Genomic DNA, 24908 nt, shown 5'->3' with positions numbered 1-24908 from the left:
CCTGTCTTTCTGGCTAGTTTTTCACTCTTTGTTCTCTAGCCCTCTAGTTTCTTCTTCTCTTCTCTCCCTTTCTATCTCCCCCCTGTCTACCATTTTACGATCTCCTGTTGACGGCCACAGACTCCCTCCCTTGGCAGCGCGGCGGACAGGCTGTCTCACTCACCCGGATGCTGTTCACAATGGCTGCCGTTTTGCTCTCTGCAGCCTCTGCGTTCCCAATAAGGTAATCCCAGGCACAAAACACCCGCCAGCAGAACGTGTAGTTTTCACGAGAGGCGCTGGCAAGGCTTGTACGGGAGTTCTTTGCCATCCTGCAAAAGAGCGCCCAGGACAGGTTACCACAGGACAGGGCGAGGAATTCAAGCAGCTATGTGAGGCTGTGACCAGTCCACACAGACTGTTCGCATTCGAAAAGGTGGCCCCTCTGGATGGACGTCACTTCTGAGGTCAATGCTTAGCAAGCAGGCCAATGAGTCCAGCCCTCGTGGCCAACCCCTTTGGGCAGCGTGAAAGCTCCAACTGCACTTGGCTGCGTGGGTCCGTTTGACAAGCAGCCCCACCCCTGCGAGAGCTAGTAGGTCACTGGAGGGGTGTGTGTGTGTCCCAGGAATCTGCCCAGTCCATCTTTTTTTTTTTTTTTTTGGTGTCAGCAAGCTAACTTTATTCACAGGCAATGGGGACTCCATGCACGTTTTTAAAATCACCTTTGTTTTTTAAACTTCAAGATCTTTGAGCATTATAAAAAAATTGAAAAGCACGTAGCAAAAAGCAAAGAACACAAAAGGCATTCAGAATCATTTTGATGATTTCATACAGTTTGGCATCTTTCTATACCCTATGCACGTATATAAATGACTGAGCATACAATTTTAGGTGGTTGAGGTCACAGTGTGAATTTATGCATTTTTTCTCCCACACCATGAATATTTACCAATTTAAAGTCCCTAAGTCATGAGTATATTTTAACAAGCAAGAATATAATATGCTGACTCAATCAGAAAAAGGAATAAAAAAAATCTCCTGGGAAGGAGAAAAAAATTCATAAAAAGCAAAAATGGTTAACAGGCTTCTAAATAGGGTATGGGCAGTTACAATTAAAATACTGCATTCCTTTCATGCTCAATTTAAAATGAAACATAAAGCAAGAGGACACTAAGTATAATGCTTCTAAGAAAATCATTAGATTTTAAACTGTTTCCGCTGAATTTAATGTATTTCTATAGTCCAGCCAAGAGACACACACATACATCAACGGTTATCATCCAGATTCAAACACAGGCACGGACTTGCACAAACCTCTCCCCTTGCACGTCCTGCCGCCACCAACCTAACCAATCTTGATGTGTACTGCTCTAAGGTGGACTGCTAATTCCATGTCCAAGATGCTTTTCTAAATCATAGCAAAGATATTTCCAGATTGGTTAACTAACTCACTAGTACTACTTTTTATCATACATTGTCACCTCAAGACATCTAAAAAGCTTAGATGCTGTAAAATAATAAGCACATGTATTTTATAAACAATGCACATATAGACTTATGGTTATAATCTAACACAGTGTCCTAGATAAGGAGATACTAGCCAACAGCCTTTCCCTCCGCCTTCCTCGTCTCCTTCCACCACCGTCAGTGACTAAGCACAGAATGACCAGCTCCAAGAGGGGCTGTAACAGAAGGCACCCACTGAAGACAGCCCTTCTAAGAGATTGTTTTACGACCTCTACTTTTCCTATCCGTACATACTCGTGTATAAGCCGAGTTTTTCAGCACATTTTTAATGCAGTTTTTGTGGTAAAATTAGTGCTTTGGCTGATATTCAGGTCAGCTTATACTCTCAAGTATATAGGGTACTTTCATTTGTCCCGTAACACAGCTATATTGACTAAGATGCACATGTGAAAGCATGTAGACAATCTGAGCTTGTCTAACTATGGGCATAGAGCCCTTCCCTCTGCATCTCCTTTCCCACCCCTACGCCCACTACCCAGAGTGTACTACCTCTAAGACATCAAAATGAACAACCGCCCCCCCAAATGCAACCACACCTATGAATTACAACCAAAAAAAAGTACTTAAGGGTTTGATTTTACATCCTCTCAACATATTGTGTACTTCTAAACATCTAGGACAATTTCTAGATGTTTCTAATAAGGACTTAAGTTTGTCCACTACACAGCAGTCTTGGATCAACTGCACATTTGTAACAAAGGCTAAAATCTGAAAATGTCCTCTAAAGAAGCATTCTGGTCTAGAATCTCCCCCACCTCTATCAACCCAGCTGACAAAAATAAGCATCTGTAATAGAGGGGATTCAACACATTTTCACTTCCAGAAGTCATCCCTCTGAAGTGAACAAAAAATGTACAAAATGTATTAGTTTACTAAATCTACTTTTGTCATACACTGGCAACTTTTTGAACATCTAGGTAGAGTAGATGTCCTCAAATTAGGACTTAGCCTTTATATACACTATGTACACAGCAAAGTCATACAAGATACACAGCACATGTTCATCTCGCCTCATGATAAACATACCGGTAAAGCCCTTTGCGCGTTCTTCTCCCTCCTCTGTGAACAAACACAAGCGTGCTGCTCGAGAGAGGCGGTTTGGCAATTCCATTTCCAAAAGACAACAGTACATATGAATTTTAACAAAAGGGCTTCTACAAAATATGTTAGTTACTATCTCTACTTTTAACATACGTTGTGCACTTGTAAACATCTTTTTGCACCTGGAATTGTGAAGCGCAATACTGTCCTCGCAGCTGAGTCGATCTTCTTGGAGTGTCTGCTATGATGATAACGCTACTCTTTTGTCCCGCACACAACAGGTGATGTCCCTCCTCCTATATAGGACCCACTCGCAGCCATTTAGTCACACTTGATTTATGGAGCCCTTAAAGCCTACAGGGCAGGGTAAAACAACCCCTGTGGGTTTTCCAGCCTATAAATATATTAGCAGACAGCCTCACCTTCCTCCCGAGGAACACCTGGTGGTTTTGAACCGCTGGCCTTGCCCAACACATAACCACACATAACCCGCAATGCTACCAGGGTTTCTCCTACATAGGGCATTCTTTTAGCTATCTTAAAGCAGGTGTTCCGTCCTTCCTCGGGTGACACTCCTCTGTCCCTCAGACCATTGTCCTTATTATAAAGCTTCCACTTTCCACTCAATCCTTACTTTTCCCCTTGAGTTTGCCAATGCACTTCTTGGGAGGAGATTAAAAAGGTTTGTGAGAAAATTCCTATTAGGGTTTAATTCCATTTTCCCACAGACCTTATGAGGACCCCTCAGACATTGTTAATCTGGCAAAGGTCCTGGCCACCAAGTCACTGTGCATTTCCTCACGTTGGCTGGCGGGCTGGCTTCCTTCCTTCCCTTTTCCTTCCTTCCTTCCTTCCTTCCTTCCTTCCTTCCTTCCTTCCCCCTGCCTCTTTAGTCTGCACTTTGTTAAACGTGTCACAAGGGGCAGGGCGACACATAGGTACAGGTAAGAGCTCTCAACACAGGGAATTCAGGAAAGATTAACCCCTCAGGAACAGAAACGGGAATAGTGATATCATGAGGGTACAGGGATGGTCAGGGAGGGGGGAAGGTGAGAAAAGGGGAACCCATCACAAAATTGGATATGTAGCCCCCCCCATCCCCAGAATAGGACAAATAACAGTAATGTAGGTGAAGGGAGACAAAGGGCAATAACAATATATAAAATTGATGAAGGGTAGGAGGCTGGGAGGGAGGGGAAAAAGAGGAGCTTATATCAAGAGCTCAAGCAGAAAATGCCTTGGAAATGATAATGGAAACATGTACAAATACGCCTGATACAATTGATATATGGACTATTTTAAGAGCTGCAAGAGCCACCAATAAAATGATGGGGGGAGGGGGGAAGACAATGAGCAGGAAGAACAAGTTAGAAAGAAGTAACAGGTGAGTCAAAGGGGTGGGCCCTGGTTTTCCTCAGACTGACCTTCTTTGTCAGTCTGCGTTAAGTAGCTCCCCCCCACCCGCTCCTGAGAAGCACCGGGAGGCCTTGGGCGTTACAAACAGTAAATATACTTAGCTGTCTCAAACGTTTAGGTGCCTCAGAAGAGAGGTGGGACAACTGTGTTCCCAAATATCTTCCCACCCCCCCAACTCTGTGGAGTACAGTTCTACTATGACACTTGATGGCAGCCAGTTCCCAGGAGCACAGGATGCTAAAGCTGGGCCGGAACCCGGTGTGTGTGTGTGTGTGTGTGTGTGTGTGTGTGTGTGTGTGTGTGTGTGTGTGTGTGCGCGCGCGCGCACGCCAGTATGACCAGTTTACAGATGAGACCTAGAGAGAGGACAAGCGAGTTGCTGAAGGTCTCGTCAGAGGTGGGTGGTACAGAACTCCTATGAACCAGACACTTTGCTTTTGTGTCTGCGGCACACCGCCTCCCAAGGATGGACCAGACCTGTCAGCTGCATCGTGCCCCAGACCAGTCTGGCCTGTTCAGAGCACGTACCAGACCACAGGCAACCATAGAGGCCAAGGAATATATTTTTCTTTCTGCATCTCCTGGTGACCCAGATCATATTGTTTATACCACAGTGCAGTTACTACCTTGTCTGAAATCTATTTAGTCAGCGCATCTATATGTTGACGTAAGGGTTAAGGGTTATGGTGTCAGGTTCTAACTGAAAAGCCAGCAGTTTGAATCCAACAGGCACGCTCCTTGGGAAAAAGGTGAGATGTTTTACTCCTGTAAAGATTTACAACCTTCTCTGTCCTATGTGGTCAATATGAGTCGGATTTGACTCTACCGCGGTGAGTTGAGTTTTGAAGATTTGGTTCTTGTTTCTCCAAACCCAGCACAATAAAACCTGGCTCAAAATACAAAATGCCCCATTAAAAACTCCAACCAAACCACTACCGTTGAATTGATTCTGACTCAGAGTGAGTCTCTGGACAGAGTAGAGCTGCCCATTTGGCTTTCTGAGGCTGTACATCTTGATGAGAACAGAAAGCCTCGTGATTCTCCTGTGCTCAGTTGGTGGATTTGAACTGCTGATCTTGCGGTTAGCAGTCCAATGTGTAACCTACCATGCTACCAGGGCTCCACTCCTCCGTGTTCAGTCAGTGCTGATTCAATCACTGCAAGGCTCTCTCAGCCTTGGCGTCCTTATCCATGAAAGGTGACGCTTGGGGTATTAGCAAGACTAAATGAGATGACACGCATTTGCAATATGGCACCTGTTTTTAAGACATTGAAGGGTCGTACTTTCTTAAAAGAATGATGAAGCTGTAAGCAAACACGGCCATCCCCACCAGGAAATATGCCAGAGGCAGCCGATAGCCAGCCCTGCCGATGCTCCTCTCCCTGCCGTAGTAGCCATAGAAGAGGACCGAGTACTGGAGGTAGCCCTGCAAAGAGAATACTTGGCATCACTCCCGTTTCCCGGATACCAGAACCTGGACCCCTTCGCCTCCTCCCTCGAGACAAGATTGTGGCCAAGTGCCAAGCTCACCCCCAGGGACCAGACGGTGTCCAGGTCTTGGGCAGATGCCATGTGTTCTTTGGGGATGGTCTTGCTAGCAGTGCTCCCGAAGGGCTGGCCTGCGATCAGCTGTTGAGAGAGAAAAGGAGGCCACGTGGTCCTCTGGGCGAGAAGGGCCAAGAGAACAAGGTCAACTGCTCCCTTTCCGCCCATGCAGGTGCTTCACTTGACAGCTCGCCAGGGGGTGGATCTGGGCTGGATTCCCACATGATCGAGCTGTTATGGGTGGCCATTCTCATTAAGGGGGGGGGCAGATTTTTAATTTTGGGAGACACTCAGTATGCGTGTCCACGATGGGGTGTTGACTTTCTAGTTCTTATTCACTAGGAGCTCTGGTGGAGCTGTGGTTAGGTGTTAGTCTGCTTACTGTAAAGTCTGTGGTTCAAACCCACCAGCTGCTCCATGGGAGAAAGATGAGGTTTCTTGCTTCCGTGAAGAGTGACAGTCTTAGCAACCCACAGGGGCAGTTCTACCCTGTCGTTTGGGGTTGCTATGAGTCAGTATCGACTCGATGGCGGTGAGTTTTGCTTTGTGGTCGAGTGCTCTTTGGAAGTAAAATAAAGCAATGGTTGGGAGCCTGAGGTGGCAGGCTTCTCCTCAAGTGATCTTGGTCTAAAAGAGCAGTGAATGATTGAGCAGACAGGGCAGGACCCCCAGCCAATGCTTAGTCTGCCGTGGCACCAGGGACTTTTATTTCAACATACAGTTAGCAAACTATAGTCCATACATCATGTATCTTTATATGACCTGAGAGCTCAGAATACGCTTTACCTGCTTAAGTGATTGGGGATGGGGTGGAAGAAAACTCAAAAGAATAAGCTACATTAACATAAACAAGGCCACATCAAAAGACAGACAGAATTACATGACATTCCTGTGTCCATAAATAGAGTTGAAGTGGGACACGGCCATGCTCCTTCATCTATATGCTGTGTATGACTGCTTCCCAGGAGCCCTTCTTGGGGCAAGAGTTCAGTGTTCGGTGCAGAAAGAAAGGTTGGGGGTTCAAGTCCAATCAGCAATCTCACAGGAGAAAAGACCTGGCGAGCTTCTCCTTGAAGGATCATCGTTTAGGAAACCCTACAAGGACACCTCTACTCTGGCATGGGGGCTTTTGCTCTGAGGCGAAACCTGCCTTGACAGTGCTGAGTAGCAATGGTACCTTCCCCACTACAGAAAATGTTTGCCACCTGTTTCAAACACGTGTCCCCTCCCTCCTTGGGCTAGCAAGAGCAGTGGTCATCAGCCAGTCCCCACAAAGCGCCCCTTTCTAAAGAGAGCGTCTTACCTCTGGAATGACAATAAAAGCGCAGGTCATGGCGGTGAGCACGATGTTAATTCCAAATAACCATCTCAAGAATATAAAGTAGGAGGCCACACCAGACCCGAAGTGACCTAGGGAAGGGAAGACAGCGGGCACGGTGTCCACCCACATCCTCACAGCACACGCTTCTTCGCCGGGCCACACAAACTGTTCCCATCTCGGCAGGGACTAGAGAAAGCACGCCCCTGTGCCAGTCAGCGCGGAAACCCAAAGGGGCATCTTCAAACCAAACTGCCATCCTGTCCATCTGACTCCTAGTGACCCTGCAGGACGGGGGAGAGCTTCCCCCGTGGGCGTCTGAGATGGCGACTCTTTGTTGCTGTTTGGTGCCATTGAATCACAGCAGAGGGAACCCTGCCCGACCCGGGGCCATCCCCACCATCGTTCACTGTGCCAACCCATCTGGTGGAGGACCGTCCTCTTCCTCCTTGCCCCTCTGCTTTCCCGAGCGTGACGTCCTCCAGGGACTGGTCTCCAGACAACACGTGCAGCGTATGTGAGACAAAGAGGAGTGGAAAGCCTGATCTTTCTCCTGTGGAGCAGCTGGTGGTTTTCAACAGTTGCAGCCTAAGGCATAACCCACTGCTCACTAATGTCTATAGCCAAGGTGGCAGAAACAAAAAAAACATGGGTGGTTTGCTGAGCTTGCCACGATTGTTGGGTGCTGTTGAGCTGGTTTAGACTCATCGTGACCTTGCGTGACACAGTAGGATTGCCCCCAGCCTCTGGCTGAGTGAGCCAACCACCAACCGCCCAGTTAGTAGGGGAATGGTTAACCTCTTCATCACCAGGGCTGAGTTTCAAGATATAAAGCAAGTTGCTGGATGTTAGCATTGGGGGAAAGTCCAAAAGGGGCATGTGAGAACCTCCTTCTGCAACGTTCCTAAGCTTCTAACGTTATGCTAAAATAAAGCGCACGGGAAATCAAATGTCAGTGTACTGAAGAGAACATCAGGGAGCATGGAAGAAGTATGAGGGTGGTGAAGGACTGGGCGGCGTGTCCTTCGATTACAGAGACTCTCTTCAGAGTTGGAACCAACTCTCGACAACCTCTCACAGCTACAGAAGGAGAAGTTGAAAATGTGAGCGAGACATCCATGACTCATTGCTAAGTCATTATTTCTGGTAGTGTGTGTAAATGCAATTGCGAATGTGATGTAATCTTTTGCTAGGACACTGTTTTCCTAACGGCGCCCACCATGCCGGTGAACGTGCAGTTTTGAGTTTGTCTTTGACACTTCCCACCCTGCCACCCTCTTGCTCAGCGACAGAGGTTTTCAGTGGGTCCTTCGGGGTTGGTGCCCAGTCTAGCTGGATGAATGAGTGGAGAGAGAGCAGCAGGGCCGCTGTGGGACATGGGGCTGGTTCTCTCATGGGAGGTGGGGGGGCCGGGCACCGTGTTGTCTGTGTCCTCTGCGCTGTGAGGGCCCTAGTCCATCAGGCACGCACGTGTGTGGGCCAGGACCGCGGATCGCCTACATGTCCTTCGGCCTTCCCCGTGCCACTCCTCCCAGGGTACATACTTACTCTCGATTTTCTTTATCCTCATTTCCCAGGGGATGAAGATGACCACGGAGTTACAGGCCAGACGAGCACATTTCCGCCAAAGCTAGGAAGAAGCGAGTGGTATCAAAGAGCTTCACTTGCATTGTGACGGCCATGACTGAGTGATCCTGGGGGTTGGGAGTGTTGGGGGAGGGGCTGGCTAATCGAGACAGGTGCCCCATCCACCCTATAAGAACCTCAGTGACGGTTTCATAGGACTGTAAGCAGCTGTAGGACCAACGTAGCCCTTTGCCTTTTCTTTGTTTCAGCCATGGTTTATATTGAGATTTACGTTCTCTAGGCTCCCAGCCTCCCTCACTGCAGCCTAACATGCCTGTTACAGAAAGCACAAGCTGTCCATTCAACGCGAACCCATGGCGACAGCCTGGAGATGGAATAGAACTGTGTTCTGAAGGGTTTCCAAGGGTTGGGCTTTGAGAAGTGGAGACCTTCCACACTTTTCTGAAAAAAGGGCCCCCAGGTGGACGTGAACCTCCAACTTTTCCGTTAACAACTGAGTGCTTTAACCCCTTGTGTTACCCCAGGGCTTCAGGGCAGAGACTCAAAACCCAAACCTAACAAGGACACTCAGCACCAGGCTGCCACTATGAAGTCAGTTCTCACTCGTGATGGCCTGAGGGCCACAGCACCGGGCTGTCTATCGGGCTTCTTGGTTGTTATCATCAGACCTTTCTTCTGTTAGACTGCTGGGTGGAGACACCCCTCTGATGTTCAGGCAACAGTGGCACAGTCGCACCATTCCAGGGACCAGAACAAGAGTGACGAAAATCACCAAGGAATGAGGTCAAAATTCACCCATGTGGCCTCACGCTGGGGTCACTATCCTTCGGAATCTGTGCAACAGCAAGAATTCCTTTTTTTTTTTAATTGTAACTGGTTCATTATTGCTCAAACTTCCAATATTTGCTCATTGGGATGTATAAGTCATTACAGGTTGGTGAGCCCAGGTGAAGAAACTTATTTCAGAAATGTCTGTTCATCACATTTCATAATTTATTTAGAGAAAATAAGAAAAGGAGAGGGCAGCACATATGCTCATAAAAAGACAACTGTGTGTGTATTAGGCTGGGTTCTCCAGAGGAGCAAAGCCAGAAATGCTTGCATGTGTTTGTCTATAGAAAGGGATTTAAATTTAAGAGAAGTGAATCCAGGCTGGCTCAGATCAGGCTTCTCCTGACTTGTGGAAGCTGAGGACCGTGAAGCAGGATGATGAAGCAGAGACAGTGGGGGCACAGGCTGGTGGATGCCGAGGTCCAAAGATGACCGAATGAATCCACCTTTGTAGCCCACTGACAGTTCTTGGGATCTGTGGGTGACGCAACAGGAGATTGAGGAACCCGACACAAGACCCAGCTCTGGCAGAAGGTGAAGGGTCACAAGAGGAGCTGATTCTGCTCGGTCTCACTCTCTCTTTAGTATAAAAAGGCGATGCCTCCAAGGAGGCTGCGATCCAATGGGTAGTTTGGGCTGCACCTTTTAACCCTTACGGAGGATTGTCTAGTTGACATAATCTCCAACCATCACACCACATCCCGTATTTGCATTCCATGAGCTCTGTCGCTGTGAAATAGGTATGACTTTAATCATAAAATTGTGGTCTGAAGTTGCAGGAAGAGTCTTTGGAAATTAAGAGAAAAAGAACCTCCTTCTGGTTCCCCCGTTAGGGGGTGTTTTGCGGAGGAAACATTTTTTTTTTTTTGTGAGTGAGAGAATGAGTCAGTGAATGAGAATGAGTGAGAGAGTGAGTGAGTCAGTGAATGAGAGTGAGAGAGTGAGTGAGTGAGAGTCGGAAACATTCTTCTTTAACGCTCTGTGTCTTGTGTGGCATCAACTCTTGTCTACCCTTCCACTGAACCCGGAGCTGAGTGGGTCAGTCACTGATGAAAGGGCAGATATCGCATGATGTCACCACTACAAGAGGCCACAGAGTGGTTTTCACGTGGAAAGAAACCTTTGATGAGGGCCAGTGGCCGGAAGGAAAGGGAGGCGAGTCCCTAGCTAGAGTGGTCAGGCATAACTTGGGTGAAGAGAACAGAGAAAAAAGGAAAACATTGCTGTGACCAAGGGATTATGGTATGAATATGGATCAGATTTTGCTCTCCGTGCACTTACTATATAGTTTTAAATGGGTGTCTAAAGGGGCAATACTGAGCATACTCAATATTGGAATATTGAGCATACTCACACACTGTGAACAATAAAACCGGTCTCACTAAACAACGTGTGCAGAAATTGTTGAACGGACACCTAAATTGCTGTGCAAACCTTCACTGAAAGCACAAGAAAATATTCAAAGGAATAAACGAGACCTGGGAGTGGGGAATTAAAAGAAAAGAAAAAAAATGGCAAGTAAGAGCCTTGGACAAAACCAATAACTTACAATTTGACCGTGAGCTAAAATTTGTGACCAGGCTTCGCTGAGCTTTCATTTCAACTTTATTTAAAGATTATTTTTGTTTCCTATAATTTGAAGAAGAATGTACCTGTCTGTTTTTGTATCTGAAAATAACAAACTTTTAAAAAGATATAGCATTCACCATTGGGGAAGATAATAGGAAAGCTGTAAATCTTTGTAGATGGTCACTTGTTTTCCTGTTTTTTTAATATGAAAATCCATTCATTGAACTGTTATGTTATTTAAAATATCCTTCTTCAACGAGGCCACAACAATGATAGCATTCAACAATTTTAAGTAGGACTTTTTGAGGCGAAGTTTTTGTTTCATAAATCAGCTTGCACAAAGTTTAGCAGCCAGAGGATAGTACACAGGGACGTGGAGGTGGTGTAGACGCAGTTGTCACCACTGCTGTGCAGAGCACCCACCATGGTCTCGTTGTCCTGGGCCTTCTGCTGGGTCACATTCTTCCTAATTGGCCGGTCACCACTCTCTGGACTCTCGGTGGCTGTGAATTCGTAGCCCACAGTTATTTTGCTTATGGTGTTGCCACATCCACTCCAACCTGTCGGCTGAGATGCTCTCCATTTCTTACCACTGCACTTTCAGTGTCTCATGATCTCTGTTGACGTTCTCTGTTCTCCGTTCCAAGTATTCCTGCGGGTGCATAACCCAGTTCTCTCTGGGTGGAGTCGACTTTCCTTGCCTTCTCCTGACAGTTTCAGAGCTGGCAGCATAGCTGCTGTTGGCCTGTTTTCGCTTTTTAAGAGAACATTGCTACTCTATCATCCTACTTTCTGTAGCTCCACCTGCACATGCTGACCCCTGACGTCCAGCTCTCATTGGTCCTTGTGATTTCTGTGTCTCAGCAGATTTAAGCTGAGGGCCACCGGGCTCCCCTTTAGCCCCCTGCTGATGATCGCAGACATCCTTTCCTAGGATTTGATTCCATTGCGATGCCCCAAGTGCAAGGATTCTGCCTTCCGGGCTTCTCCTTCTGCCTTCCTTTCCACTTCCTCTAGCAGTCTCTTCAAAGTCCCAAGAGAAATGTCCATGTGTTTTCCTCAAACCGTCCCCTTTTAAGCTCCTGGTATTTCTAATCCATTTCTTTGCGGTGTTCCTCTAAATCAGTGGTTCCCAACCTTCCTAATGCCGTGACCCTGTAATACAATTCATGTTGTGGGGACTGCCAACCATAAACGTATTTTCGTTGCTACTTCGTAGCTGCAGTTTTGCTACTGTTATGAATCAGGCGACCCCTTGGAAAGGGTCGTTTGACCTCCTAAAGGGGTTGCGACCCACAGGTTGAGAAGTGCTGCTCTAAATCCATGTCAAGTGGTCTGAGTTACTTTTTCTTTCTGGAAGCTCATGCAGTTAGGTGCAGTTCATTCAGCAGTCCTTGCTGTGTCCCTGTCAGATGGCAGACACTGCCATAAGGTTCTAATTTCTTCATTAAACTCCATTTTTCCCTTTTGTATCCATCACTGTCTCCCCATGCTGGTGGTTTGCTGATTATCTTCAGTAACGTGCCCACCTTCCTGCGCGGTCTCTTGCACAGGCAGTTCCCAGGCTCTTGTCTCCTGTGATCCCGAGATCCCCTGGTCTCTGCGTCACCGCGTGCCTCATGCTGCAGACCTTCTGCAGTGGAGTGGGTGCTGCTCTAGCTTCTCGTCCCTCTGATTTGTAGGGACTCTAATTGTTGAAGTGTTATCTAAACCCTGCAATCATTTCTCATCTGTAGCTTCCATCTGCATCCCTAACTTATATTTTAGAAGCCACGTTTTCTGCTCCTTGTTTTCCCTGTGCAATTTCTTCTTTGACTGTTACAATTTGTTTTTCTCCTCTGTGTCTTTCGGTGGATACACTGTCTGTGCGCTAGTCATTCCGTACCCTCTCCATCTCAGTGCTGGTCTTACTTACTTACCCACCAATGTATCAGAGTTAGGCAGCTGTCCTCGAAACTCTTTGATTTCAACTTGTTCAAGGGGTTTTAGATAACAACTTTTCCTAATTCTCTCCCCTGTACCTTTCTGTATTTGAACTTTATTAGTTTTAGTTGTAAGTGCACTTATCTTACTTCTAGGGAACCCAAGAAAATAAGATGACCTTAAACTCTATCTCTGGGGTACCGTTCCTTCTGGTTTTCATTGCACTCCATGATCTCACGGGATGATCTACGGCACTGTTTTGTAGGACAACCCCTAGAGCCTGGTCTTACTGGTCCAGGTGGCACGCTAGTTTCCACTCCAAAATCTCCTGATAGGGGTCATATTGCAGAAGGATGTCTGCCTGTCAACCCAATTCCACTTCATGAAATGAGGGTTGGTGACGAGTGGCCATTGACTTGTTCATAGTGCCCACTCTGTTGGTGTGGAAGGGGGGCAGTGGCTCACTACCCTGAGGTGGAGGGACAGCAGTGGCATGAACCACAGGTATTTCTGGTATACTTGGCAAAATATATTACAATGATTTTGGAAAATAATTGGTTAATATTCATCAAGAGTCAAAAAACAACAACAAAAAAGACCCTATTCACAATGATTACAGAACTGACATTGATCCTAAGCACAGAGTCTAGAAAAGATAAGGAGTATGCAAGACTTTACAGTGTTATTAATAAGATTGAAATGCTGGGAGCAATTTAATTGTCCATCTTCAGCAGGTGAGTGGCTAATTGAATTAGAATTCCTTTCTCTGGCAGAATGTTATATGGTTATTATAAACGAGGAGTACGACAAATTTAGAGCAACATGGACAAACCCTTAGGTTGTGGCACCAAGGAAACAGAAAAAGGAAGCGGGCTGAAATGCTTGTACGCTGCTGTGGTGTGAAAAGTATGCACTCACCTGAAGACTGAACTACTATACTGGGGTAGGGCTCCTCTAGCACTTGATGGCTAATGGGGAAAGAGAGAGGGGACATCAAGTGCTCGAGGGGACACACGTGTCAACTTGGGTGACGGAAAAGGCAATAGGCAATAGGAGGGAAGTTAGGAAAAATGATGGAGGCAGGGGAAGACACTGGGAGCTTTGCCAGGGTCGAGGGCAATAGACAAATACTGCTATGCACACACTCCTGCAACAGTGGTGATCTGTGGGTAAATGCTTGCCTAGACATGCAGGCTGAGCCGGTGTGGGAGGGAGAGTAGGAATATACTCACACATGCATATGAATATTACAGAATGTGTGTGTGTGTGTGTGTGTGTGTGTGAGTGTGGTGAAGCACACAGGGGGCACAGCTACGAAAATATTTAGACATTATCAAACATCCCGAAAGGAGTTGGTAGGCCCGTGGGATCAGGACCATCGTCTCAGGAGACCCCAAGGTCAATGGGCATAACTTAGCCCACAAAGACAAGGTTCCACACCCTACTCTGGTGAGCAGAATTGGAGCCCTAAGCCTTGGGAGCAGCTATGTAATGCAACGATTCTCCCCTATCTGGAGGACGGAAGAGTAATGAAAGTCAACATTCACGTGGCAAAGGAGTGATTTTTAAATCTTCAGACCACGTATAAAGTTATCACAGGTCTTTATAAACAGGATTGTAGTGCATGCTAAAGCCTGGAATTTAGCAGCTGACTGGATGAAAAAAGGAATCCAGAGCCAGACCCTTTAGCTTGTTCTTGTATTACAGGATGAACACTGAAATATGTCTGTCAATAGCTCGCTACAAGAGATAAAATAAATGGAACCTATATGTATGGGCGGAATTGACTCAGTCAAGTTGCCATATATTCATTCCCCCAAGAGAAGACGCTCTTTTTTACCTCCTGCTATATTACACTTGCCCAAGGTCACACTGTTGGTAGACAGCAGCATCTTGGGCCACAATCCATGGTACGGGCCAGGTAGACTGCTGCCCATAGCACTGCTCCATCGCTGATAATGGCTCTAGTACAATGGTAAATGCCAGGGCAAGTGCCATTTCCTGCCCTGGAGACCACCAGGCATGCGCCTTACCTCCGCACCTGCTGCCTGGTAACCTCGCGTCCTGGTCAGTCTCCCTTCAAACTTCAGCACAATCTCCTTTGCTCGTCTGGGAGAAGCAAAAGAAGATGACTGAGAACATGAGGTTAATACACTTCCAATCTCTGCAAAATATATGTGGAAATACATACAACAAGCAGAGGGAGCCAGACAAGGTCAGACAAGATGCTTTGGAGGCACGAAGGTGGAGTTAGCAAATATTTATCTTCTGACTTTCATAAAGAAAACACTACTTTAAAAAGATTTAAGTGGGCTGATTAATACCAAACAATGAATAGATACCAAAGTCAGTTATCACTGAACTTCCTCCAGCCCTTCTGATTCTGTTAGCTGGGGCTTCTTTGTTGTCGACTTGTCAGCATCCCATGCCAATGTCGTGCCCCCATGCTTCATGCCAGCACCCCCCCTCCTGCCAGCAGTTCCCCAAAGAAGGTCAGAGGTTAGTTTCAGAGAATGTGCTTCAAGAAAAAGATTGTGCCTCATGCAGGGGAACACGGAGGTTGAATCTACAAAGCCATGGATGGTTTGATTATGCCCAAATGACAAGTACTCCAAAGGGTCACTTTGCTGAGCTGACTTGGGCTTCTACCCTAAGAGATGACTCCTGGACGATCGCCAGACTGCATTGACAGAGATGGTTCAATGTGCACCTACACGGACAGCAAGACTGGAAAACAAATGCTAGTCTCATGGACGGATTAACTCAAAGACTCAGAAATTAATGCTACCACTTCATGCCACCTGACGCAGTGATCCAACGCAGGGACTCTCCTTATCCAGAGATCGGCCACCCTCTGCTGGGTGAAGCGCAGTGTTGTGAACTTAGTTCGCTGAAATCAGTCTGACACTTTTCTTTGCTTGGAACTTTTCCTATGTGTGTCTTAAATAACCTCCTAGCAAGATTTCTAGCAATACTTTCTTGGGGAACGCAAAGAGCAAACAGGATCCTTTTTCTATAAGCAGAGTGGTATCTTCCAAGCATAATCTAACTAGAGAGCTGGGTTTGGGGATTCTCTGCCCTTCTCAAGAGCCCAGACAATGCACTGACTTTGTTCTGGCCAGAACCAAAATTACAGGCAAGATGGAGGGTTGAAATTCAACCCCTTTCCACGGCCACCGCACCATCCACAAAGATGCGTATTCCAAATGTAAAAAGCTAGGAGCTGATCAGAGTCACATAAGAACTTATTTCATTTATCTCTGAGTTTTTTGTTGTTTTTTGTGGTATACTTATCTTGGGTCAAGCCCAGTGGCTGAAAGTAGGGGATACCAAGAAGATGTTTACTTGTCTTTCACTGACTATTCAAAGGCATTAGACTGTGGATCCTCACAAACTACGGATGGCCTTGAGATAAATGGGAAATCAAGAACATTTAGTTGTGCGTATATAGAACCTGTACATGATTCCAGAGGTGCTGGGTAAACGGCACAAAGGAACACTGTATGGTTTGAGATCAGGAAAGGTGCACATCAGGACTGTATCCTCTCACCATACTTACTCAATCTGTATGCTGAGCAAATCCTTAGAGAAACCGGATTATAGGAAGAAGAATGTGGGAATGTGGCATCAGGATTGGAGGATGGCTTACTAACAACCTGTAGTATGCAGATGACACGACCTTGCTTGCTGAAATTGAGGAGGGCTTGAAGCACTTGCTGATGAAGATCAAGAATTGCAGCCTTCAGTAGGGATTACAACTGAGACCCAAATCCTCACAACCGAGCCAGTAGGTAACATCATGATAAATACAGAAAAGGATGAAGTCGTCAAGGATTTTGGCTCATTTGGAGACAAGAGCAATCAAGAGATCAAATGCTACTTTGAGGACTCAGGTGTGCCTGACCCAAGCCATGGTTCCTTCAATCACATCATAGGCATGTGAAAGTTGGACACTGGCAAGGAAGAGAGGAAGAAAACCAGTGTGTGTGTACTACAGTGTTGGTAAAGGACATTGAGAAGACCACACACAACCAAAAGAACAAAGAATCTTATCTCAGAAAAAATCCAGCCAGAGTGCTCCTTAGAGCCAAGGATGATGAGACCGCATCCCATGTACTTTGGACTTGTTATCAGGAGAGACCAGTGCCTGAAAAAAGACAGCATGCTTGGTAAAGTGAAGGGCCAGCAGAACAGGTAGACCCTCGACAAGATGGCTCAACAATGGGCTCCAACATAAGAACAGTTCTAAGAAAGGTGCAGGACTGAGCGGTGTGTCCTTCTGTTGTACACAGGGCTCTCTGTGAGTCAGAACAGGCTGGGCAACAACTCACCACACCCACAACACCATGGGATACCGAGGTCTGCCTCGCAAGAGCCCATGACCTCGCAGGGAGGAAAGAGACATAAAGACACATGAGCCAAGTAAGACTGACGATTGGGTGTGGCCAGTATTACGGTAAAGGCACTGAAGCAGCGTGCGGGGTGGAGAAAGTCTCGGCTCGGTCATGGACTGATGGTGACTCTGCCTGCACTGACCAATGTTTGCCCCTCAAGGAGAAGCACCTCCTGTAGCCTCTCAGCAGCTGACGTCTGCTCCAGGCTCAGGGCGCTGCCTCTCTAGCGGGCCCCTGTCTGGCAATGCTAGGCTAGCTTGATTGCCGCAGGGGAAGGGTTCGTGCTGTATGACCCTTCCACTCGGATGCCCATCGATAGGTTCTAGGAGTAACGTGCTGCTCCAGTAGCTCTTCAAGGTGAAGGCGAGATGTGTGTGGCCAGGGCATGACAAGTGGGGGCTCCGAGCGAGAGTCGGGTTGACCTGGCAAGTTGTCTGTGTCAGCCATCTCAGTGCTTGGGCTGGGACACGGCCTAAGAAGAAGGTGGGAGGATCTTCTTTGTATGTTCTGCAGGCCCCTGGCAGAAGTGACCAGCTTCTCTGCGCCTTCCTCGGGGTAAAAAAGGCTTAAGTCCTACTGCTTGGATAACCACGAATCGTCACAGTTTCTGCATGAATTTAACCAGTTCTGATAGCAGGTACATTTCTTTTATGTTTAGACTTCTTTCATTTCATTGCTCACATGATTACTTTGACAAAGTTCCTGTTTCAGTAGACTAGCCAGAACCCTGGACGTGGCATCTTAAATAGGAGCTTTCAGACTCAATTCTGGCTCTCAGAAGCCGTGTGTGCCCTTGGATCAGCCACTAACATCAGTATCTCTGAGGACCAGCCCTCTCATCTGAAACACGAAGGTGAGCCCTTCCTTACTCAAAGAAATAGAAAGAATTCACTGGAAACTTTTGTAAGTGAAAATAAGGATGAACTTAGCCATTTGCCTAAGTCTCCCAAGGGAGGACATGCTGTCTGCCTGGTTGGAGTTAAAAACCGAGACTGGAATGGAGATCGAAGGCAGGATTTGATGGGAAAGGAATGCAGAGGACGTCTGCTCAGCATCTAGAAAGGGACATCAGAGAACAAATTTGGTACAAAGGTGGTTCTAGTTCTGACCACAGACAAACTCATCCATGTCAAAGAACTTGCCTTGTGCTTGCTAAGAAAGCACACACTTCTGGAACATTGTGCCATAGTTTCTGATTCAGTAGGTCTGAGGGCCATCGGCAATTTTCCGTAATTATGAATAGGTGAGTCCCGATGCAACTCAGCTCCCAGGATTTATCAGAGCCCATTTGGGGGCGGAGGGTACTGCTGCAAGAGTTGAGTGTTATTTTTCACCGTCACTTCCACTTGAAAGAGAAGCAAACTGGTGTGTAGATAAAATAAGAACCTGATCTTGGGTTAGTGAGCAGGAATGGGGGTATTTGAATCTACACACTTGGCCATGAAATCTTTAGCACTAACTGTGATCTAGACAGCTTTCTGCTATGATCCTCAGTATGGTAATAATCAAGCCTCCCAAACCCACACTCAGCGCCATGGGTTGATTCCGGCTCGTGGTGAGCTGGTAGAACAGGGTGGAACTGCCCATGGTGGGTTTTCTGAGACTATAACTCTTGACAGGAAAATGACGCGTCCTTCTTCCTCAGAGTGGCTGGTGGTTTGGAACTGCTGGTCCTGGGGTTAACAGCCTTACATGTAACCACCAGGGCTCCTTGTCCCCCACCCCCACCTGTACCCTAGGGAGGTGCCAGGCAAGCAGCTCAAGTGAGTGTCTGTTCATTTTGGTTGACATGCCTGTTCTTTGTGAATTTGGGTATGGCGTTCATTTCTGGGGATGATAAGACTAAAAGTTACAACTGAGTTTGAAAACCGAACACTCTACAACAACATAGACTATTATTGTAGACAAAGACATACATAAACACAGGCTCACACAGAAAATACTCAGCTACCTTTGTGATCTTTGAGCCTGGGGAGCCAGCTGGACCCCTTTGCCATACCTGGGGCCCTACCAGTCAGGCCGAGTGATGGAGCTGCCCCGCTCCCACGTGCGGGTCAGTGGAAATGATCACTGGGATACTCAGTGGGTGCTTGCGATGCCTCACCTCAGTGCTCTCAACTTCTGTCCCATGGGCCAGGGTCTGCATCGGATGTTTGCCATGAGGTCCTTTTGGAACTGTATATTCTGGAAGATTTGTTCTGGATCATGGCTGTCTCCTGCTTCATCGGCATTGAAGCTGTCAGCCAAGTTGCTGCAAGAGTTGGGCATTGGAGGGGAAGAGGGTGGGCCCGGTTAGTGGATTTCTCGAAGGTCGTCCTAGGGAAGTTCAGCATCTCCCTGCCCAAGGGTACAAAGCATGTGTATGAAGTACGTGTGGGGAAGAGGGGCGACGTTCAGAGATTGAGAGGTAGACCACTTATCGACAGCCGGTTAAAACACCCTGATTGGACTCTATTGCTTCACTCCGTCCTTGCACGGTGTAAACTGTGAACATCCTCAGCTACTGACCCAAAGTTTGGAGGATCCTAGTCACTCAGCAGCACCTCGGAAGAAAGGCTTGGCCACCAACTTGTGAAAAATCACCATGGGAAGCCCGTGGGAGCACTGTCCTACTCTGACATATGAGCAGGAATAGACTGGGCAGTAAGGAGCTCTTGGTTCAGTGGATTAGCCAATGAGAACGGCTACTCATGACGGATGATATTACCAACTGATGGCACAATAGGAGAGAAGATGGCACTTATGTAGAATTCCCGAACAGCTGGTGGCATCTTTCATGGCAAAACAATATTGTTGACCGGTTTCACTTAAATAATCTCAGCTGCTTTTAGCAGCAGGCCTCGCCTTGCTCCCCTCGCACCCCCAACCCCGTGCTGAAGGTAAAATAAAAACTGCCCTCTGCTTTCCCACAGGGACCCTTTCTCACTTTGCTTCATTTGAAACTCGAGACAAACATTTGCTTCATGTGAAACTTAGGGCAAAACCGGGCACACCCCAATGAAGAAGCTACCAATTAACCGGATGTACATGGAAAAGACATGTCAGGAAATATCTGCTGTCTAGGTGAGCATTGGAGGATCAATCTGCTCTCGATAGCAGTGAGTGTGCTCACCCCAAGGCAGCTCTTTACGATGGGGGTGGTGGAGGTGGTGTGCTCACCCCAAGGCAGCTCTTTACGATGGGGGTGGCGGAGGTGGGATTCTGTGGTGGTCATTAGAGTCACCCCGTACCTTACAAGGAAGGGAAAATGTGGCCTTGGTTATTCTCCAGAGTCCTTGGTGGTGCCATTTGTCAAGCATTAGGCTGCTAATGACCAGCAGTTTGAATCCACCAGCTGCTCTGTGGGGCAGAGGTGAGGCTGGGGACGGCTATGGAGCTTTACAGCCACAGAAACCCGAGGCGGCAGTTCTGCACCGCCCTTCAGGGCAACACGAGTCCAAGTCAGCTCAACAGCAGGGGGGTTGCTTACTCTCTAATTCCAATTGTGCCGACTTAATCAGAGGAGAATTTTCTTTAGATGAACGAGGTTCTAATACCCTCTAACATATATTGAGCAAAGCCTCACAGCACCCACACCCTTCTAATCAGCCGGATGCCTTCTCCAGCCGGCACCTTCTTTATTCTGACAAATAGATTGCCTGCTCTCTCTAGACTCTGCTGACGGAGTCACTGGAGGGAAACAAGGAAAGGCTCCCACAGTTCAGCCGGCAATAAAGCCAGGTCGGAGCGCAGCCTCCGGGAGCGGTTCCCCATCCTCGTGAAGCAGCAGCAGGTAGAGCCACCTCTTTCGCTGCCCACTGCCGTGTGCCACCCTGCTTGATCAAGAGCCACAGGTCCAGTTGGAGAACCTATGCTCAGAACGCCGCACGGCCCAGGTGCCCAGCACATCGATGGACCTGGCTCACCTGAGGAAGAGGGACTCCTGGTAGAGGTTGGCATTTCTCCGGATGCTTCTGTAGCGCTGGGACGCCTTTGAGGGTCTCATGAGAGCGGACCTGCTGCCTGTGCTCAGCTGCAAGTCGGCAGGCAGAGTCGCTTCTGACAGAGGCGTCTGCACAGGGCCTCTCTCCACCAGCTCTCGGACCAGGGCCTTGCTCTGTGGTCCGCAGGCAGCTGGTGCCCCCAGCAGGGATGAAGCCAGGGAGCCGGTCATGCATATGCAATGGAAACGTGGCCACGGCATTGGCTGGTTTCGGACAGCCAGAGGGTGGGGTCTACGGCTTACTTGGCACTACCCGAATAATCCTATCAGTAACCCCTTGTGCCCAACCAGGGCTCTGTGGTTTGCAGTGGTCCACATGTGCTAAGGATCCTGGTCCCTGGGAGAAAGCCGCCTTCTACTCCTGTAAAGAGTGACAGTCTCCTGAACTCACAGGGGTAGATCTACCTCAGCTGGTGGGGTCTGTGTCAGTCTGGGGACTTAGAGAAACAAATCTACAGAAACTCATGTATCAGAGAGAGCTTTATATAAAGGGTAAGTGCACATCAAGAAAACATCCCAACCCAGTGCTGCCCAAGCCCACAAGTCCAACATTAATCCATACGTCCAACACCAATCCACAAAGTCCTCCTCCACCTCACGAAACACACGCAGTGACGCCGACTGCAGGAGGAAAGCCGAGTCAGTGAGTGTGTAAGCATCTCAGTGGTGGCAGGGGTCTCCACACGGCTGCTCAAGCACCCAGGGCTACATCAGGGTAGGCCCATGTGTCTTCTCCTTGGGGATGTCTTGCAGGAAGTGAGCCTTGCCAGCTAAAGCAGGGAACTGGCTAAGGCAGTTGCACCTTGGCCCGACCATCACAAAGCAAGAGATCCAAGAACTAGAAAGGCAAGGCTTACCAAGTTATTAATCCCTCCGCCCTTCAATTAACCCCACATACCTTTATCGGCCAGGTTGCCACAATAAACTAACTCAGGGTTGATGTGAGTCAGAATGGACTCAATGGCAGTGAGTTAGGGTTGATTGGGGTAACGTTGTGAGGTAATTGTTAGGCTGCTACCACAAGGGCATCCGGCCCAAACCACCATTGGTCCTTGGGATGAAGCTGTGCTCCTACAAAGATTTCCAGTCTCAGAAACTAGATAGGCTGATTATGAGTCTGAATCTGCTCCTATATCTTCTGGGAGTTTCCTAGGTGATACAAGAGGTTAACATGTTTGAGCTCCTTACCCAAAGAGCAGGGGCTTAAGTCCACTCAGATGTGCCTTGGAAGGAAGGCTCCACAATTGACTCCTGAAAAAGCAGCCTTTGGATGCTCTGCAGAGCCTGGCTCCTCTCTTTCTCTCTCTCGAGTTAGAATTGATTACAGGGCAACGAGCTTTGGGGACCTGTTTGGGGAGCCCGGGGGGTGGAGTGGTGGTGTGCTGGGCTGCTAAACACAAGGCCAGCATTTGGAAACCAGCAAAAAAGATGAGGCTTTCACTCCTGTAGCGAGTTACAGTCTCTGAAAGCCACGGGGTGGTTCTACCCTGTGCTGGAGGACATCTCTGAATCTGAAGCAGGGAGAGTGATAGTACGGTGCCATGGCGGAAGCTCTCATAGTACATAGAGACTAGGAAGGCCGGGCTCTTTTTTGGTCCCCACTTTTACCTCTCAAGAAGGAGGCATGGAGTGCCCACGTGGACTTTGCCCATGTTCACAAGCAGACCCCAGGGAGAGGAACAGTGGGGGCGTTTTATTGACTTAAGGCCGTGTTTCATTCTCTTTCTATGCCTCTGCTATAAATCGCTTCTATCCTAAGTCAGTTCTGCTGGAAGTTGAATACCTAGTTGTTGTTTTTTTCCAGGATGATTGCCTCTTAATGATCAGTGTTTTTATAAACATACTCTTTATTTGTTTGGATTGGTTGGAAAGAGTCCATATAAATTTATCAATATCATGACATCAACAAATTACTCAATGCAAGATTGAATATAGGGGATATTACTATTGACGAGATGAATACACAAAACAAACAATAAATGGACCATCGTAAGCGTGTGATGCATTGTAATTTGAGTATGCTGTAAGTTGGGGATGACTTGCCTCTATATTTTCAATGTTTTTTTTCTAACTTTCTTCAATTTTGAAAGAAGAAAAGTTGGCAGGATACTCATACCGCAGACCTGTCGACTGTTTACATTTGGCAACATTTGCTCTTTAATTCTGTGATGGAGCGAAAATTTAAAACATGGTTCTTCTCCCCAAGTCTCTGTAGCTCCCACCAAATGATTGGGTAGGACTATGAAACAGGGTGAGTGTAAAACTAATAGAGGGGTTTGGTCAGTTTTCTAGCCATCCCTTCCCCCTCTCCTCACTATCAGGATGAACCATCTTTGAGGCAGCAGTGGAGAGAGAAACCCTGAGGGGGACCTTGACCTTGGAAGAGAGTGTTCAAGATCTCAATCTCAAGAAGTGGAGGGCGCCGAGACCAGATGCCTCATAGCCTGCGGCCCGGAGACTCACAGGAGCAGTGCCCAGACTATGGGCCACCTTCTCCTACCTGGCCTGAGACAATGGAACTGTGGGACACAGTGACAAAGTGGGCTGGCTTTCTGGCCCATGGGGACAAAGTCCAATGGGCCATATGGCCAAGAGACCAACAAAACTGAGAAAGACTTGATAGCTGGCTGAAAAGATCAATGGCTATATCCTTAACTGCTTGCTGACTCTGACTTGCGGTAACTTATTAATTCCCCCAATAACCCCCCTTAACTACCGTATTATCTTTGAGTTCCATGTAGACAGTGCAATGAATGATCCAACCCAACCTAGGGGTAGGGTAGCGTGGCAGGGACGGTTGGTGTCCGAGTAGGTAACAAAGGCTGGACCACAGAGCCTAGGGTGACCCTGCCTCGTGGCAATGGGAAAGCCAGAGGAGCTCAGATAGGTCCACCTCCATGCTGTTAAGTCTGTCTCACTGTGCACATGTGTTTCTTCTGCATTATTTGAGAGTTGGTTGCAGAAATAGTGACATGCCACCTACTCCAATGATTTGAGATGATAATAATAATCATAATTAGCCTCACTTCATTTGAAATCGGAAGCAGGACCAGGTGCAGTTTCTATTGATCCTACCTGTGAAAGATGTACCTAGGGGCCTCAGAGACCATGTCACTTGTCTGCTTTGTTACCTAAGTCCATTTAGCTTGATGATCTATCTAGTACCATTTGATTTAATTCAAACTTATTAAATGGAGAAAAATGGTACAAATAACAGGAGTATTTTACACCTTGCAGGTTTTGTTTTTTTCATATCCTTTGAGAGATATTTCTTCTTATTATTTCCAAGCATGTCAATGACATTTTTTCATTCCCTTATTGTTGTTCTTAATTTCCAGGGAATTGTCTTTGACTCACAGTGACCCCGTGCATAACAGACTGAAGAGATGTGCTCAATTCTGTTTGGCAGCATGAGTGACACAGATGAAGTGTTAGTCAGAAGGTTTTTAAAACAAGGTTAACTGAATAGAATAGTGGCTTCTTTGATACAAATCAACCACCCTGGTTTATTTTTGCTTCAATTTAAAGGAATAAATATATATTGTATCGAAGTAATGAATTAAATAAAAATTAAATTAAAATAGTAGGAAAATTATCTGTGAATATTATTTCCTAGTATTAAATGGTCATGTTTTTCAGCCTTTTACCAAGTATACAAAGGCACTTCCTTAGAATTATGAAATAATCCTCACTTATTGACCATCTCATCATTCAACATTATCCACTTATTATGATAGTGAAAATGTTCCATCAGACTATTTTGCTCATTAACACTACACCTGGCAGTAAGGG

The 24908-nt window shown here is 47.1% G+C and overlaps 1 protein-coding gene across 1 annotated transcript in view; it reads right to left on the bottom strand.

Moving 5' to 3' along the window:
- Nucleotides 1-21119, bottom strand: part of TMC3 (transmembrane channel like 3) — a 55469-nt gene extending 34350 nt beyond the window's left edge. The window contains exons 1-8 of the mRNA XM_075557493.1: nucleotides 21040-21119; nucleotides 19239-19385; nucleotides 14774-14849; nucleotides 8379-8460; nucleotides 6816-6922; nucleotides 5498-5596; nucleotides 5251-5393; nucleotides 164-311 (exon numbers count right to left, since the gene is read on the bottom strand). Of these exons, the coding sequence (XP_075413608.1) occupies nucleotides 164-311; nucleotides 5251-5393; nucleotides 5498-5596; nucleotides 6816-6922; nucleotides 8379-8460; nucleotides 14774-14849; nucleotides 19239-19385; nucleotides 21040-21119 (882 nt within the window). The remainder of the gene's footprint in view (nucleotides 1-163; nucleotides 312-5250; nucleotides 5394-5497; nucleotides 5597-6815; nucleotides 6923-8378; nucleotides 8461-14773; nucleotides 14850-19238; nucleotides 19386-21039) is intronic.
- Nucleotides 21120-24908: the final 3789 nt, after the last annotated feature.

The sequence above is a fragment of the Tenrec ecaudatus genome, chromosome 9 (assembly GCF_050624435.1).
Source record: "Tenrec ecaudatus isolate mTenEca1 chromosome 9, mTenEca1.hap1, whole genome shotgun sequence".
Lineage (NCBI taxonomy): Eukaryota > Metazoa > Chordata > Mammalia > Afrosoricida > Tenrecidae > Tenrec > Tenrec ecaudatus.
This window is presented reverse-complemented; position numbering and strand designations above follow the sequence as displayed.